The sequence below is a fragment of the Tyto alba genome, unplaced genomic scaffold, assembly GCF_018691265.1.
Source record: "Tyto alba isolate M040663 unplaced genomic scaffold, T.alba_DEE_v4.0 Super-Scaffold_6, whole genome shotgun sequence".
NCBI lineage: Eukaryota > Metazoa > Chordata > Aves > Strigiformes > Tytonidae > Tyto > Tyto alba.
The window spans coordinates 44,152,835-44,171,813 of record NW_024881327.1 but is presented as its reverse complement, the minus strand read 5'-3'; the positions used below and the strand labels follow the sequence as shown (position 1 = coordinate 44,171,813).

The 18,979-nt window shown below is 37.4% G+C and overlaps 1 protein-coding gene across 4 annotated transcripts in view; it reads left to right on the top strand.

Moving 5' to 3' along the window:
• Positions 1 to 18,979, top strand: part of ACOX3 (acyl-CoA oxidase 3, pristanoyl) — a 37,271-nt gene that overhangs the window by 5,470 nt on the left and 12,822 nt on the right. For 3 of the 4 annotated variants that reach the window (XM_032984488.2, XM_032984489.2, XM_032984492.2), the window contains exons 4-10: positions 665 to 736; positions 2,199 to 2,288; positions 4,319 to 4,462; positions 5,307 to 5,395; positions 15,018 to 15,114; positions 15,514 to 15,696; positions 17,078 to 17,200. In XM_032984488.2, the coding sequence (XP_032840379.2) occupies positions 665 to 736; positions 2,199 to 2,288; positions 4,319 to 4,462; positions 5,307 to 5,395; positions 15,018 to 15,114; positions 15,514 to 15,696; positions 17,078 to 17,200 (798 nt within the window). The remainder of the gene's footprint in view (positions 1 to 664; positions 737 to 2,198; positions 2,289 to 4,318; positions 4,463 to 5,306; positions 5,396 to 15,017; positions 15,115 to 15,513; positions 15,697 to 17,077; positions 17,201 to 18,979) is intronic. The other variant, XM_032984490.2, reaches the window with a different exon arrangement.

Genomic DNA, 18,979 nt, shown 5'->3' with positions numbered 1-18,979 from the left:
AGAAACTTTCTTGCTTCACCCTCACTGTGTTGATTCAGGGCAGAATCCAGAAGGGACAGAGACCAGTGTAAAGTTTCTCACTGATGTCAGTGGCTGGGATTCTGTTCATCAGTTCTCCCTAGATGAGTCTCTCAGAAAGAATACTTGACATAGCTAGACAAATAATATTAGTTGAATTAATTTAGTACTACTATTCACATGGAAGGGGAGTGTCTGGAAATTATCGTTTTATTATTTGAATTTCCATCTAGAAAAACTGAAGGTACCTTTAAAAACAATGTTCTTGTCTGATCTTGAAGCAGCTACCTTCAGTTCCCAATTAATTTGCAATTAAACAAACTCTAATACTGTTAAAGTTTTACTTTACTGAAGGGGACATCAGTAAGGACAAGTGCTAAGTGAGCTCATTAAGCTTTTTTCAGAGTTTGCAGTGAAGGCTTGAACAGGTTAGAGCTGTGAAAATTTCAGTCCTTTGTAAAGAGCCCTTGACAATATCAAATCCTGACTTATCTCCTCCAGCTGTAGTCTAAGTAGGTGTTTCCTGTGCAGCCTACTTTCCCTGGTCCCTTTAATGGACATTACTATTACAAATTTTTATACGTGTATAATTTGTGCTTTCCATCTTGGGGTCACTGATTTAATTAATAATTTTCTGTTTTTACAGATATTTGCAGGTACGCTTTTGAGTGCTTCTAAGAGATTTGTAAATTTTTTGAAACAGACTTATAGCATGGAGGTAAATTTTTTTCTTTGATAATTTGTGAGAACCGGGCACTGTCAGAACCATGGCACTACCTGCATCCTTCTGTTATTTCAGATCTCTTTACTTACCTAGGTACTTGTAGGTAGCAAAAGAAAAGACCAGGGAGCAGATTGAAGCACTGAGCCCCGAGTGCCCTCGCTCCTAGCTATTACACCACTTCCTGGGTCTGTTTTAGACTGTCCAAGTTAACGTGCAGTTTGGTGACTTCTCTCAAAAGGCAGTATAGGTGGCACTACACCAGTTTTGTCTCCATCTGCAGTCCTTTAGGAGTATATCACGGCAACTTTTGCACACGGACACTCCCACCTTCCACATCTGCATCATCCACTGTGCAACACCTACCCTTCCCTGATGCTATATCTATTACATTCTGATGCTATAAAACGGCAAAAAATAATGTCTTAATGCCACAGAAACACCATGTGGAGTCCAGTGGAGACTCGGGACCAAATGGCCTGCAGAGTAAGTGCAGCCCTTTTGATACAGAAAGAGCCAATCCTAGACAGTTTCTCCCATCTGTGCCATTTGGCCAGGCGGGCAACATTCACTGTCTGGCCCGACCATACTTGATTTTGAGATACATGTGATCAGTGCACCCAAACTGAACTTCATGCTTCTTTTGCTATTCTTTATCACTTCTTATATTTTTTTTTCTTTTTTTGGTCAACCATTCACCTTCCTTGTTTATTTCATTTTCTGAAATTCTGTATTTATCTGCTCAGACAGTCATACACTGCTCCATGGTTCTGATTTGATGCCCCACGTTAAAGATCAGGATGAATTCTTTCAATGACTGTTAATCTACACAGAAGCATGAGGATATATATTTGTCAGAATAATTTTGCCTGAGACTTCAGGTTTATTTGTTTATTTGTATTCTCACTTAATTTTCAGAGGTTTTCTATTGAAGAGTATGTACGATAGGGCAAACCAGTCTAGGGTAAAGTATTCCAGTATGCACATTTCAGTGTGCCTTCAAGCAGGCAGTGTTTCCAAATGCTGCTGAGAACCATGTGTCTGATACAAAATTATTCCCTTCAATAACGTAGGCTATTTGCAATTTTGAAAATAAACAGCCTCATTCTGTTTTTCTCTTAACTTTGGGAGTTCCCAGAACTGCTTGTATACAAGCAGACTTGCCAATTTTCACCAAGTAATACTTCTTTCAACCCAGACAGCTGAAAACGTAGTGGATGTTATATAATATGTATATAATAATCTGTACCTGCCTGAATGAGTCAGGCATCAGCAAAGGGAAAAAGGACCTGTTACCCTAGTGCAGGCATGATGTCCTAGCCTTAGGGTTACATTTGATTGGTTTCTTGTAATTGCAAGTTATTTTCCAATAGCTGTGTTTGCAATCATTTAAAAATCTTACCATTTTAATTGCTGTAATAAAGTAGTCTTAAACTGTGTCTTATATCTCCTTATTTAGATTTTTGGATGTTTTGCTCTGACTGAACTCAGCCATGGAACTAATACCAAAGGCATACGGACTACTGCCACATTTGATCATAACACTCAGGTTAGTCCTTAATGTACAAGAAAAACGTTTGACACTGTTAGACTGTTACTTGCTAACAGGACAGAATGATTCAAGGATTTATTTGATTAAAAGGAAAGAATCAAGTTCAACCCCAAATGTAAAAAAAAAAAAAAAAGGTAAAATACTTATATTGGAGGGAAGTATTTCTGGGGACCCCTGGTTCAAGAAAACCAAAACAGACAAGCATGTCGCACTTCATGTGCTGTGGATGCCTCAGGTCAGAGACAGTGCTCTCTCCCCTTTTTTTATTTCTAAGAGAAAGAAATAGATTCCTACAAAGAATACAGTTAAGGGTTGATGTTGGGACTTCAACAGGTAAGCATGTTCCTACACAGCTTTCCAGTGTTTTCAAAACAAAAAGTCTTCTGCGTTAGTATTTTTGAGTACTGTAAATCAGTGCATTTAATACCCAGAATACTTTTTAAAAAGAGGAAAGTGATTCCATTCCAGCAGAACAAAATACAAGAAAGTGAAATGGTTGTCTATCAAATACCGATATTTACAAAAAATCCAGAAATTTCTGTTTTCTTGTACAAGTAGTTAATTTAGCTTCTGGCTGTGATATAAAATAAGGACAGCATCCTTCTCCTTTGTTGTGTCTTTTAAGGAATAGTTGGATGTGCTGATTAAATTGTCTTTTATCTTTAAAAAATATGAAGGTTTTATATACAACAATTAGGATTATTTCCTGACTATCGGGAAAAGAAATACGAAAAAGAGGTAACAATACTATTGAAGACACTGAAAGAACAAAAGAATAAACTGCTCTTTCCATTAAGATACTGCTTACTATTTATAATTTGTTTTCTGAAATAACACTGCTGCAGAAAGAAATTCATTGTCCTAACGTTTTTCTCAGTAAATGAATAGAACTCATTATAGTTTTACATTAAGGGAGAGGAAACTAGAAGTTAAGAGAAGAGGCTGGTAGAACTTTCTCGCTTTGTCATCTACATGCTTGGTTTATGCCACGTTGAATTTAAAACGTGTTATGTCCCAAGAAAGTAGGCTCATCATCTCCCCCAAAGACTGTGGCATTTTATTGCACTGTAATGTACAGAACTGGGTGCTATTACTGTCAACAAAAAATGTCTCTCATATTTGTACATCAAGAAGTGGTTTCAAAAGAATGAGAAATAAGAATCATAGAGCTGAAACATAAGATTTTATATTCTTCTGTAGGACAACATTCCAGTCTGAATTTTTTCATATACAAGCAATTCAGCGATCATTTATGTAACATGGACTGTCAGATCCCTTTCCAGAAAAACAACCTTGTGAATTTGACAGCATGAAAAGTTCCATTTAAATAAATTGAGTTTTAGGCTGGTGATGAGTGCACAGCAGTAAAAGTGACTGAAATGACTAAATCTTTGTTAAGATCTTGAGACTCTCAGTTCCGATTTCTTTTACATCCAGAAAACACACTATTTGGAATCTAAAAATCTGATTGCTGAAGAAATCTGATTGCTGAAGCTGTGCCTAATTTCAGGATATTTCATGTATTCTTCAGAATTCCCCCTACTCATGGTCCTCCAGTTGTCCAGACTGAGAAGCATGTGGCCTTTCACAGTCAACCAGGCTTCCTTTCCACACAAAACTGCGTAAGAAGGTGGTCCCTGCATAGATTTCAGCTTTCACAGCTGAAACAGTCGTCACAGTCCTTCACGTGGACTCACAGCTCAGCTTAATCTAAGATCTAGGAAGTGCTTCTGAGTCCATCACTTTGCTTTACATCTTTTAACTGCTTAAAAGAGCAATTAAAATGCTGAATTTCAGGCTTTGCAGTGAAGTAATTAATTTTTTCAGCTCTGTATTTTTCTTAACTACATGTATTCTCTCCGAAGTTGAACGCAGTGAGAGAGATTTCAGCAGTTGGAGTACAGAATTAAACCCTGGTAGTTAATGGACGTTTTCAAAATATTAACATTGTCATGAAAAAAAGAGAAAATAGCCATGTGTTGATTTTTATGATTTATATAATTTGCTCCTTTCTTTCCTGGCTACAGGAATTTGTCATAAATACTCCTGACTTTGAAGCTGCAAAGTTCTGGGTTGGTAATATGGGGAAACATGCCACCCATGCAGTTGTGTATGCCCAGCTCTACACTCCTGATGGACAGTGCCAAGGATTACATTCCTTTGTTGTACAGGTAGAGTAGAAATATTGCTAATCTTTTTTTTTTTTTTGTGAGAGGAGTGGGTTCAAATTAAAGACTTTCTATAATGCTGTTATTTATATCTGACCAGCAGATTCTTGAATTAGTGCCTTCAACATTTATTGCAATTGTAACAAGTGTACTGTTTTTAAATATTCACTGATTTTGTGATGGTTGTACAGCCAATTTTACACTGTCAGTTTTCTGCAAAGAGCTGAAAAGCCTCCAGATTACCACAGTACCTTTATAGTTAGAACTAAACTATACTGTATGAAGTCCTGAAAGTCTTGGATGAGGCATAACATGATTTATGTCTGCCAGTGCTGCAGGCTGATCTGTATGAAATCTGCAAGCTTCTACCACAGAGATCAGTTTATAAGGTTAAAGGCATCAGAAAATACGGCAATGCAGTAGAGAAGTTGTACATAGTAACATGAGCTAGTTGCACACTGAAGAGAATTTATTACAAAATTGTGAAATATCTCAAAGCTGATTGTTACATAAAAATTCCACTGATTTCTACTATGTCTGTGTACACCTGAAGAAGGTTTCAATGCTAGTCTGATGAGAGCAGTCATCAGTGTTAAGGCATATTTAATACAGTGATGTAATTAGTGTCATATTGCCAAAGTAATTTTCATTAAGGGATCTATGTCCTGAATGAGTGGATATGTAAGTACAAGGTATATCCAGGATTATGCGTTTGGAAAAAACAGAAAGCTTTCTTTAGTGTTAATAACAGAATAAAAATTGGGAATATTTTCACTGTTTGAAAAGTTCAACCCATGACTTTAATTGTTCCACAACTGAAATAATGTTTTGTTCCACTTATATGCAGATTCGAGACACAAAAACTCTTCTACCAATGCCAGGTGTGATGGTGGGTGACATAGGAAAGAAGATTGGGCAGAATGGGTTGGATAATGGGTAAGTCAATCCATCTGAAGAAGGAAACATTCTAGATTATATCACACTGTAGTGGTGTAAATATCCTCTTGTGTCAGTTCTGTCTTTATTTCTGAGGTATTTGCTAGTGGTTTTAAGTTGTTGGTATTTATAAAAAAAAAAAAAAAAAACAAAAACAAAACACAAAACCCAAAAAACCCCAAAAGAACAGATCGAAAAATCTCAAATTTCAGTATTTTCTATCTGAATAACCAAAGCTTTTCTGCTTCTCTCACTTTTTAGAATATGAAGTGCTACTGATACTCGGAATATCCCCAAGCCTTCTTGCAGTCATAGACTTTGCAACACTAATAATGAAAAAAAAAAAAAAAAAACAAATCCATTAAGTTCTGAGTAAAGAACTTAATCGGCCTCTCCACCCATCTGGGTGTAAGCCCTGAATTATTTTGTCCGTCAATTTCCAGCCCACAGGAGGGCTAATGGAGGTCCACAAATGAGGTTTATTGTTAGTAAAGATGTAGGATTAATGTGACCCAGTAGAGAAACTAGGGATCTTGTTTAAACCATGGGATTTCTGGACTAGTCCTGTTCACTGCAGAAGAAGAGAGGTTAGTGGTTTGGTTTTTTGTTTTTTTTTTTTTTGTATTCTCTGCGTACAGTTGAAGTAAAAAAGTACCTGGACTCCATTTCTGAGTCATGGACTTCAGTGTCTCTACTTTACTAACCAGAGGCATCTGATGGGGAGGAGACAGTGGGAGAATTGTGGTAGATTTCTGCATTAAAACAGCCATTATCTAAAAATTATGATTTAAGACCCTGTGTTAGTTACGTAGTTCTGTGTAAAGACAGAGACCTAAAATAGTAAAGCAGGGGGTGTCACTTCTTTATGCCTCAAATTTACCTCTGTCTGTTGATTCACTTCATTACAGATATATGTATTGCTCTTCATGACATGCCATTGCAGTAAACAAAGTATAGATATCCCAAGTTATTCTGCTTTTAAGCGTAATGGCTTTGACTGGCTTTCCAGAAGGCTATAGGTCTTCTGTAGTTTGTTTGTACTAGTCTCCTTCTGATGTCCCAAATAGCCTGTAGTGGCAAAAATAGCACTGTTTTATGTTTATGTAGCTCATTCTCATTGATGGTGTGTTGCTTAAAGACACAGACAGAATAAATAAATAAATAAACAAATAAATAAATAAACATAGAAAATTTTTACAGAGGAAAAATGTGACAAAAAGCCTGGAAAAGAAGGGGATTTGGGTTTTGATGGGTATTTTTGCCTGCATCTGCATTACTAACTAGTAGCCACCAGATGGCACAGCAAAATGGGCCTGAGCAATCCAAATGTAATTCAGCTTCATATTTCTGTAGAAATCTTGAAATTCTCATTCTTAATTTGCAGCATAGTTTTATGCAACAAGAGAAAGAATAAGAGTGTGCCTGTTACATAACGTCAAAATGCACATAATTCTCATACCCATTTATCCTTTGATCTATTGGGGAAAAAACAGAGCATTTCTTAAAGTACCGGTAATATCTGAATAATCTGAGATGATAATCCACATAATATGCTATAAATAGGACATACCAGTGACTTTGTATCTTAATATCAGATGAAGTCCCTTATTTTAGTGATGACATCACATGTAATTTAAAGCAATCATAAGGCATTCTAATCTTTCTGTTTACTTTGCATATGCTGCTTTAAAAAAAAAATATTCTGCTGACAGCAGTGCCTGAGGAGCCGCAATCATGGATCTAGACAGTCCCTGCACTACAAAGCTTAAGACAGCACCTGCAGATTAAGATGGAGGAGGGAGGGAGCCCAAGGTTACTGACAGATACTCTTCATGCAGCTGAAAACTCTAGGAGCCTGTGCTCCTGATTTAACTCAGCTATTTTCATTGAAGAGGTCTGAGGCTAGATGCCAACCTTGTTCACAAGAACTAGAAAACTAGTTTTCACTTTGCAACCTTTCTGCTCACACTGGGCTGTCAGAAATGTCTGGACTTGTACACATTGCTTCTCAGAGGCACACGAAGGCCTGGATGGGGACTGAAGACATAGTAGCTTTATAGCTCTGCATTTGTTTATAGAGACAACAAGCTGTGCCATCCTAGAAAATAGACTGTTGGCTGCATGATCTGCAAAATGCTGAGATTCACAGGGAGACATTTCACAAGACACTGCCCTGTCAGGGTGTCCTCCTGATCAGTTTATTATGTCCTCCTGAGCAGTTTAATAATCTTAGGTCTGAGTTTATCCCAGAGAAAGCACACCCTGCAGTATAGAAGCCTGCTGTATGTGGTGATAAGAAAATATTCCGTTATGCTGTGACTGCAAGTGTTAGTCTCTACTGCATGCTTTGCCAGTTTTTTGAATAAATGTGTGAAGTCTGGTTCAACTACCATAGACACTTAGTAAAGTAGATATATTTCCATGTAATTACACTCAGGATAGATGATCAGAGTGAAGATCAGAATCTGATATCTCTGGGAAAGATGTCAGATGTTGTTCCTGTACTTCAAGAAGTTTATGCTACTAATTTTCAATATGGGTACGGAGAGTTAAGCTCCTGAACACCTATGGAGGACATGGGGAAGAAATTTCAGAGCTACCTTGGAAAATGCCATTGATTTATGCTATGTAAGAGAACAGAGTAGGTGACTGTATTTGTCCCTTTTGAATTTGAAAAACAATTAATATTTTGGGTCATTTGGCTGAAGGCTGGTTTCCTGCTAATGCAGAGTGTAATGTTTTCAGTAAAAGAAGGAATTTCTGAAGTAGTGTGGGAATTTTTGCAGTGTAAATCCAATTGATTAGTCTATTCCTTCCAATTCTGTCTTTCAAAATAATTCTCACAGTTTCATAATTAGAATGTCCAAAAATCAGATGGGTTTTGCAAGTCTTTGTAACTTCAACTATCCTGACAAAAAAGACAAAATCACTTTAAAATATTTTAAAGTATTTTTCTTTCTCTCTGTTATTTACAACAATTCCTGTAATCAATACATAAGTGGTTAAAAATAGAACTCCAATTTTTCTTACGGAGAGATTAGACTGGTTTTTTGTTTTGTTACAAAAAAATAAATCAAGACTGCCACCAGGGGATGCAAGTGCTTCAGTCTTTGTCATATAATAATGTTCACCTGTTGCTAGTGCTCTGGCAGTCTTTGAAATCTGCTGTTCACAGTGGTCCCAAAATGGAAGTAGCTGAGGAACAAAACAACCACTGGAAAAACTCAGGGTATTTGGGATCCAGGGGCTTTTCTGTAAAATGCATGGCAGGCATAAGAGGAGAGACATAAAGCGAGAGCTTGAGTGTGTGCTGATGTGCATTTCTGTTTCTTCCTTTGGGGTTTTTTTTTTGGTCTACCTTGGCTAATGTAACATTACCAAAATTAGCCATTACTGCAGTGCACGTCAGTAAATGGTTGACACTGAACTGGTGGTGAACCAATTTCATGTCCAGTTGCAACTAGCAGCAAATTGCTGCTTTCCCCAGTCCAGAACTGGAAATGATGCTCAACTGAAACTGCACGGTGGAGTCTGAAAATCAGTTATCATTGTGTTTCTGAAATGGTGTTTAACATGCCTGTCTATGTAAAACATGTTCGGAGCTCGGTCAGCTGTATCCACTGATAATGTATATACAGTTGTTGAGCAGACAAAAGCTATGCTAAGGGACGAACTAGTGAAATGAAGACATCAAGGATATAGCAAACCACTGCCAGATAGAAAGCTATTTATTTTAACTGAATCCTGTGTAGGGGAGAAGAGGGTATTTCTGGGGGAAGAATTGTTAACTGTATCTAATTAAAATTAATAATGGACTTCAGAAAATTGAAATATTTTATTAGCCATTTAATGGCCTTTCATGTACAATTAAAATGTTATCAGTCTCTCCACACATACAACACACTAAGACATTCAGCATGCTCTCTAACAATCACTGAGGCCAGATTCAGTTTTCTGGATACCAAAACCAAAACTGAACACCCAAGAGAAAATGAGTAAAGAAGATTTATTGGGCAGAAAAGCAATAAATGGTGTAAAAGAATCCCTCCTGGAAAGAGACTGCGGGTTCTGAAAGCCCTCACTACAATTCCTTGTGTATTGGCAAAGATGGCATACATCACACAACCTCCAAGCCTTTACAGATGACTTCTAAATGGTAGATTAATATTTTTTTTCTTTGTTACTATTTCAGTAACAGTGCCAATAATACATTAAGATTCTGCTACTGCTAGTTTAAGGGCAGAACAAATGAAAGTCTAGTCTTTCAAACCGTTTTTGTCTCCTACTATTTATCCTCTTAACTCTTATTTAGATTTTGCAATGGTTGCAGTTATTTTGCTCAGAAGATAGAAGCTGTAATACATGGTTGAAGCCTAAATAGTTTTTGGAGCTTCATCTTACAGTCTGAAGCAGGAGTTTGGTGAAGATAATTTCCATACTCGGTTTCTTTGGTTGTTTGCTTCTACTCCCACACTGCCTTTTTCTTTATGCTGGCACAAACATTTATGTAGCTGTGTAGAGGACTCAACTAGGGAACTGGAACTGCCTGAAAACTAATCCAACAAAAAAACCCCCACGGTTTGGCTGTCTTCAACCAGATCGTTTGTCAGGTCTGGTTCACTGCAAGATCACAGAAGAGGCTGTTTCAGTACAGGGAAAGGGACAGCTGAGGGATGTGAATAAGAGTGCAAGTGTAGAAATCAATCCTGCTTCTCAAATAAACAATGTTATGCTTGTTTAATGTTTTTATTGCCTTGCAGCCTCTGACCCATCACAAACAACTGCAATAGTAATGGAGCAGCTGTAAAATAAAGATAAATGTTAAAGATGCCTATACCTGCATTTATGTTACTTGACTACAGTACCATCAGTACTTTGATCCTTGTGAACAGTGCCACTTTCACAGTTAAACCAAATATTTTGCAAGACACATATTGCATATTTGCAGTTTAAAACAAAACAGTGATTTTTGCAGTGGAATAATTGGTATTTCTCTGTTTTGCACTCTCCACTTAATTTCTACAGTCAAGATTAGCCACAATATGGGTACACAGAGTGTTGTGCACATTGCTAAGATGTAGTCATGTTGCTGAAGTGTGCTGCCTTATCCCCTCATTTTTGTCATCTAGATGTACCTCAAAACTGTGTAGCTGTAGAGCTCACACTGACAGGCACTTCTTGGTGCTAATGGGAAAATGTGGATTCAGATGTGGTCATGCATTTGTTGTGACCCACAGAAATACAGCCTCACATCTACAGTGGACTTCAAACAACCATTTTTCTTCCTCAGCAGAGCTCTGTCAGCTCTTGACAATTGCAGGAGTCTGTACATCCAGAACTCCTTGCAAGGCTGGCACTTAGAGTGTAAGAAATTTAGGGTGAGTGGGTCTTTGTGTGTCCGTGAAGTCCATTAAGATAGGATTAGGAGGCCTGTAAAATGCCATGTTGTTTTATCATTGTTATTGAGCATTACTGTTACAGAGCTGCATTCTTAGATTAGAGCCTTGACTGTAGGAACTAGAGCTAAAATATTGCCTTGCAGTTTTCCCCAGCTTCCCTGTAACTATTCTCAACTGTAACCTTTCTGTGAGTTTCAGTCTGGAATATGTGGCTGTTTTCTTTCCTCCTGCAAGTTTTTCACCAGACCTCTGAAGTGTTATTCTTCCCAAGGTTTACTGTATCCCATAAACAGCCGTGAGATCACTTGACTCACAGCCTTCCAATACCATTCACCTGCTTTCTGTTTCTGGCTGGAAGGATTGAAGGAACTGTCACTGCACCATCTCTGAAGTAGTCAATAACAAAAGCTGGCAGGAAAGGCATTTTAGTGAGTCTGAAATGCACCAAAGCATGTTTGAGCTATTTGTACTATAGGTAACAGCTTATTAATTTAGTACTGGCAAAAGGAGCTCGTAGCTTTTCCAGCTGCTCCTTTTTTTATCAGCATTACTGCACACCAGATGAATTACTATTGCATGATTTAAAGTCAGTAAGATTAATTTTGCTTGAAATGTTCCCTAAACTACTGGCCAAAGAACTCAAACAAGAATGCTGCTATTGGAATAGCTCTTCACTCTGCTCAGCTAATCTAGGTAGAAATCTGTGATACAGGGTTTTTTTACCCGTGGGCTACAAGATGCAAAATTGCACATTGCTGCAGAGCCCTATGATATATATTTAAAGTGACAGCTATCTGTCTTTCTTGCTGAGAGGTCTTAATTTCAGTCACACAGTTTGCTATGCAGAAGAGGCCTTAAGTAGGGTAGCTTTCAAACCTATGGTCTTGTCATCACCATGTGAAATTCAACAATTTTCCAAACTTGCTGGTACATGATATCCCCATGACTGTGTCTACAGTTCCATTATTGTAAGATATTTCTTCAGTTCTTTAAGGAGATTTTTTCCCTAAACGTGTTGACAGATGTGGACGACGTCTATTCACTATGTTTTCTAACCTAAAAACCATTAAAAATGTGATATTTGACTTAATTAAATCTTACTATTTATTTTTAGTATGTTCCAATATCAAGTTCAAATTGGCCAGTATGTCTAACAATTTCAATAGCAAAGTTCTTGGAGAAGGAGCATAACAGCAGTTGTCAATGATCTCACAAGGTTGCCTAACTCCCAAGTCCTGTAAGGTTCTGGTTTTATTTTCAACACTGGTGCTTATAGGCAATATATCTTATTTCTTTAGGCATGGGAATTCTCTGTGTGATTTTTAATTGCAAGTTCTGTCTCTCTCTTCTGCTTTTTAAAGCTTTTGCTATCTTACACATGTCTATTTTGATTACAGCTTACAGAAAAAGAAGGAAATAATATATCTTTAATGGACAGTATCGAGGGAAAAAATCTAAACTTTCAAAAACTTATTTGAACTAATTTTGATTTTATGAAAATAGATCATTAATGATTGGATATTTAGTTCACTAGCTGTGAAAAAGGTGATTATGAGAAGGGTATATGTATGGGTTTTAATCAAAATAATTCTAGTTAATCTTTTATGTGGTACAGAATGAGCTACATTGTATTTATGTCAGACAGGTTATAATAAAACTTTCTACAAGATTTTTCACTTTTTCCAACAAAAGATTTCCTCTAAATTTAACTATTTGGGATTGTATCACAACATGTGAAAGTGGATAAAACTGTTTAGGTTATTTTGGGAGCTGTTTTGTTTGGCATGTATCTGCCACACGTTCAATATTAGTAGGCTTGAATTTCCTAAAAGTAGGTTATTAGTATATAGATTTTTATATTACTAGGTTGGAATTTGCTTTTTAAGAACTCTAGAGTTTCAAGCACTTATCAATATAAATAATTTTCTGAAACTGCTCAGTTTTGCTGAATTAATTGAACTAATCACTACAGTATAAAACATAAGAGGACAATTTGCCATCTTGTTCATTGTCATTACTGCCACGAATCTTACTGTTCATCACACACGGAACTAAACATGCTCCAAATATGTATTTGCAAAGAGAAGGCCCAAGAGCTGCAGCCCTTTGAAATTTCATCCTAATCTGTGCCCCAAAGATTGTAGCATCTCTCTGTTGTGTCAGCTCTTCCTTTAGTCTGGTTTATGATTCCAGTTTTTATCACCCATTCAGTAGCTTTTTAAAAATAATATTTCATTGCTTTCTTCCATGCATCTTTTCCTGCTTGGCAGGGATCTTTTATAATCCATGAAGCTCCTGTATTTTCATCACTCGGATTCCTCCTTAAAATTCTCATTTGCTCTAATGACTTATTAAAAAATGCCAATGCTTAGCTGCCAATGCGCTGTGATTGGCAGGTGTCATATCAAGAAAGTATTCTTCGGTAGTTAGTGTCTGCCTCACCGTTTGTTTGAACACATTTGTAGTTTCTTGCCTTATGCTTGGATTGTAAGCTCCTAGGAGGAAGCACCTTCTTGTTCTATGGATGTACAGTAACAAGGAAAAGAGAGTGCTAAACTAGGGACCTAAACCTTGCCATACACACTCTCCTGTAGTTCAGGTAATGAGTTATAATAATTAAAAAGCTCAAGTTCTGTCTAACATGCATACTATTGCTTAAAAGTATTGAGAGTTTCTATACAGTTTTAGTTGTGATGGATTTTATTTGGGATATAAGGAGCGTGAATTTAACCAAATAAATGTGAATTTAACCAAAAGATCTTTTTTGAATGAGATTTTTTTTTTTTTTCAGTGATATGCAAAAAATATTAACAAAGATAGAAATCAGATTTTTGGAAATTCTGAATTTGCTTCTGTTACAGAGTAGTGTTGTCTCACTGAAACTGGCTCTTAATAAAGCACTTTTTAACATTGTTAAAGCCAGTAAGCAGCTGGTTCCTGGTCAGGATAGCATGGTTTTCTCTGTGGCTAAGTCCAAAAATACCGTGTATCTCTAAGGCTGAATAAATTCAGTATGCAGATATGTTTCCTTGGAAACAACTCGTAATTTTAAAGCACATGCAGCAATGCAGCCCTTATGTAATTTATTAATGTGAAAGACCTGGCTCTCGTGAGCCTTATTAAATAGATCAGCCTGTATTGGCAGGAAAAAGGAATTTGCTTTGATTACAAATACAGCTTTTCAAGTGCTGTTAGATACTGAGATATTCATGAGTGGAGCTGATATTACCGCTATTGTGCCAAGTTGTATTGCCCATTTGGGTGAAACAGTTCATACGCTTTCTTCCTGAAGAGTATGAATACTCAGGACACTCTGCCTATTCTAACAACTTCTTTCTTTAACACTGCTAGGGTGCCACAATTTAGAAAATGTTACCTTGCTCTTCCTTTTAAAGATGCCACATTCCAGGGAACAGAAATCCCAGTTTGAGTTTAAACAAAGGAAAATTCTCCATTCATTTCCTTCTCAGGGCACTATTTCAGCTATGTCCTCATTTGTATTGCAATAACATGAATGATCCTCACAGATCTATATTTTAAACTCGTAAAAATATGTCTCTATTCCAAAGCAGTCTCCAGATTGGACCAAACAACATTTCAGTAAAGGACATGGTTCAGCAGGATTGTTTGTGGCAGGGAATTATTAGGGGTCAGAATGGCATAGTCAGGTTCTAAGCAGGAGAAGGAAGTTGTTAATCTTCCCAAGCTTTTTGATAGCTGAGATATCAAGCTAAGTAATTTGTCTAAACTCGTGCAGACTGATAATTCAGTGCAAGTTTCTGAGCTGTTGGTGAAAGCGTCTGTCAAACTACCTCTGTATAAGGTCTCCAGTAATTTTACCTATCCCTCCCCTCAAACAGAATACATTGCTTACCCTCCCATTAGTTGGCTTACTTCTTTACTTATGAAGCTGCTGAAATGGTCTGGAGTCGTTGAGGTGTTTGTCTTGGTTTTGTAAGCGTCATCTTTTTTAAAAAAACAAACTGAAGAGTAATAACAAATAATTTCCCATCTTGAATTTCCTCTGCTGCTCTGAGCCTTTGTTCTCCCAGTCATACTCTCCTAAAATTACCTACCTGCCTTGATGGACACTGTTTTCAATTTACTGATATGCCTGAGTTCATGGTGCAATTCTGTCTTTGTTGTGAACTTTTTTCTGTAATGTAGACACCTCAGACTATGTCAAGGTAGATTTTACATTGCTTGTGTATTTGTTTAAACAGATTTGCCATGTTCCACAATGTCAGGATACCTAAAGAAAACATACTGAATATAACTGGAGATGTCACAGCTGAGGGGAAGTACTCAAGTTCAGTCAAGGTATCCATCAAGGTTTTGTTTCATTAATACAGTTTATTAAATATACAGAGGTGTAAGTAGTTAAGAGATGGAGCATGGGCCTCTCATACTGGGAAGTACCTGGACTGAAATAAGGCTGCTGACAATTTCAAATGAGATAGTCAGAATGCTGTTTTTTAAATTGTCTTTCTCAACTCACCTTACTGATTTTACTGACTTACTTTTCTCTGCGGTACCCCACTGATCCCAAAGTAGTTTAGAGAAACTGCTTTGTGTCTTGCCTGAGCACCTTATCTGAATGTGTCAAGAAAAAATTGGCCAATCCTCCGGGCTTCTGATCATGCTACCAGAGTTATCTTTGCAGGGGATGTAAATGAAATGTTAGCCTCACCATTCAGTCTGTGCCTTTTATTCATTCAGGATGTTAAAGAGCGTTTTAGTGCAGCTCTGGGAAACTTGTCCACTGGCAGAATTATGATCACAGCAGTTTCCACGACCAATTTAAAGCTTGCCTTAACAATAGCCATTCGGTTCTCAGCAGTTCGGCATCAGTTTGGACCAACTGATGATGAAGAAATACCTGTTCTTGAATACCAAACACAGGTAAATACTTTGTAAATCACATCTACAGACTTTCATATAATGAAACTCAGATTCAGATCTATTGCCAATCAAAATAGCAGTACTGTACATCAGTGAATTTAAAGTTGTCTGTATCATCTGAAGTGTCATTCTAATGCAGCTGTGGTGGTTCAGTACAAATCAAGACCTCCTCCTGGCATGATCAGACTTTTGACATGAGTTTTTGGAATAGAAAATCCCAAATATTCATGTTTCTTTGAAGCATGTAGAAACATTTGTCTTGTAAAATAGTAATCTTTTCAGAGAAAAACTGCCTCCTATGCAGGTATGAACATACTGCCAGTGTAGAAATTAGTATTTGTTTAAAAATATCAGTGCCTCTTGCTGGTAATTTTTGCTCTTTTAGCCTTTATAAAGCTTTAAAAGTATAGAAATCAACAATATTCATTGTGGTGAGGTCTCAAGCTAGCACTAATTTTGAGAGGAATATAACCAGTGTTTTTCTGCAGATTATGTTTTTGCTCTAAAAAAATAGAACAAAAGTATGCAGGGTAATTGGGAAGTAGAGAAAACCCAGATCTGCTGAATGAAAAATGTTAATATGTAAGAAGTGCTGAAATCAAACCTGCCCAGTTTGTTCTTGCAAAGTGGGTTCTTTTTTTCAGGTTTGCACTTAGTCTTTTAACTTCAAAAGATTTCATGGGTATTTACAAACTGGCAAAAGCTTCCTTCTTTCTGCCTCTTCTGAATAAGCCAGGATCTGCTTCCCACTATTCTTTGCGTCTCTCAATTTTTCTCAGTTTTCGCTTGTTCTGTGGGCTCTGCTTGCCGAATCTCTCATTCCCCTCTTGCTCTACCACAAAAGTTTCCTCAAGCAGTTTCTCTTTTCCTTCATGGGCTCTGAGTTCCGTGGAGCGGCAAAGATGCTTTTTTCTCTGTTTCCCAGCCCCGTTTTCTTTTTTCCACAGAGTGCAGCCAGCACTAACGTACATTCAGCAATGAACAAGCAAGTGAAACAGATACAACCTCTGTCATGTTGGTACTGAAGAAACACATGAATCATGACTGGCCCCAGCATGCCAGACATTGTATAAACAGAGGGCAAAAATATGTTGTTGGTCCCCAAAGCTTGAGTGAACTTTTGCACTGGTTTGACAGAATGTTTATCACAAATTCCTAAAATGCATGAACTAGAAAAATGTAACTGTAACTTGTGTATAGAATACTTAACTTAATTATGTTTATGGATGGTTAATGTTCTCTTCTTCATAAAACAGTTTTCCAATTTGAACAAAGAAAAATTAATGCGTTGGCTCAATGACATAAGCTAGTTACGTATCTATATATAACTATAAAAAATATATATCAATTTGCGATCAAATCTATTTAATTTTTATTCTAGCAATGGCGTCTTCTTCCTTATCTGGCTGCCACATATGCCTTAGATTGTTTCTACAAATCCCTGTTTAAGAACTTCGTAGAATTTTATGCAGGCTTATTGACAAAGCAAAGGAGTCAGAGACAGGTGAGATATTTACATATTTCTTCTTTGCCAAGTTCTCACTACAATAAACTGGAAATTGTTAAGTGAAGGACCTACTTAGAAGTCTTAGGCCATCTTGCAATCAAGAATGCTAGAGCAATGTCTCAGAAATACAGGACATACAAAGTAATGATTAAAGTTGCATTCAGAAAACATCCAAATTAGTTTGGATGGAATGGTTAAAGTTTTACTGATTTCTGTGGGATTTAAGGTTATGTTCTCTTGTAGAATTGTTTATCATAAATGCATGATGATGATGAAAATTCAGTTTATAACTGTTGTAAATGATACTGCAGGGAGCATATATCAAAGACTTTCTGAAATGATACTAGTGTTAGTTCCTGCACAGACTATCTGAGTCTGGCTTGATTTTGCAATTCGTATTCATGCATTACAATAAATATTTTTGGAGAAAAAAGTTAAGACATTTGAGTCTTAATGCAGAATTTCTCATCTACAGTCAGACCATTGGGAGTCACTCCTTTGCAGAGGAAAGAGTTTGATCTACCTGTCTCTGTGCAAGGACTGATTCTCAACCAAAATAACTGCAGTATGTTTTTTTAATAGCATATAAATTTTATTTATTTTAAAAAATGTTAACAATATTAATTGTTAGAGCCTACACACTGGCAGTGCTCAGAACACCCCTAAACACTCAGGCTTTTTTCAGCTAAAATAAAGCTTGTGAAAGATTTGTGTACTAATGGCTGGCTATTCTAATTTCTCCTCTTTGTGCAAACCACTCAAGAATCTGATTTTTTTAATCTGATATTTTATCTCTGGAGGTCTCCAGTGCAGTCACTAATCTTAGACAAAACAGTGGCATTCAGAAAATCGTGACAGAAAAAAATCTGATTGTTGACAATGTTAAGAATGTAATCCTTATTAATTCCTTTTGTTCTACAGGAAATCTTAAAAAACAAACAATCAAACAAACAAACAAAAAAACCCAACCAGAGAGTTACTCTTAAACAAGCTTTGGTAGTATCAGCCCACTGTCTCCAGAATCTGGAATTCCAAACACATTTTCAAAGGAGGGCTAACAGAGTTAGTGTAAATGCAGGGTACTGTGATTCTCCGGAAATTGAGGGGGTGCATTTAAGTTTTCCTACTCTGCAAAATTGATCTTTGTGTCATGGTTAGAGCCCAGAAGGCATCTGAGCATCACCCATCCACTCGCTCACCCATTCCCCCCTTAGGAATGGGAAGGAGAAAATAAAGTAAAAGGCTTGGGAATTGAGAGGAGGACAGGGAGGGATGACTCACACATTATGATCACAGGCAAAAGACCGACTCGTTAGGGGAAGAAAAAGAACATCACTTTAATTCAAACACTAACAACGAAAACACTTAACAGAGTAGGACAGTGAGAAGCATTACCACATCTTAAAAACACCTTTCCCCCATCCCTCCCTTTTTGCCAGTCTCAGTTTTGCTCCCAGTTTCTCTACCTCCTTCCCCCAGCAGTGCAGGGGGCAGGGAATGGGGGTTATGATCAGTCTGCCACTCCTTCCTCCTAAAAGGGAGGACTCCTTGCATTCTTCCCCTGCTCCAGCATGGTGTCCCTCTCATGGGATACAGTCCTCCATGAACTTTCTGTAGCATGGGTCCCTCCCACAGGATGCATTCTTGCTGAGATGCTCCAGCGTGCGTCACCCCCGTGTGTTACAATCCTCCCAGCACCGAACTACAGCAGCGGGGGCTTCTTCCTATAGAGTCGTGGCCTCGTTCAGGCGCAGTCCTCTGCTCTGACATAGGGTC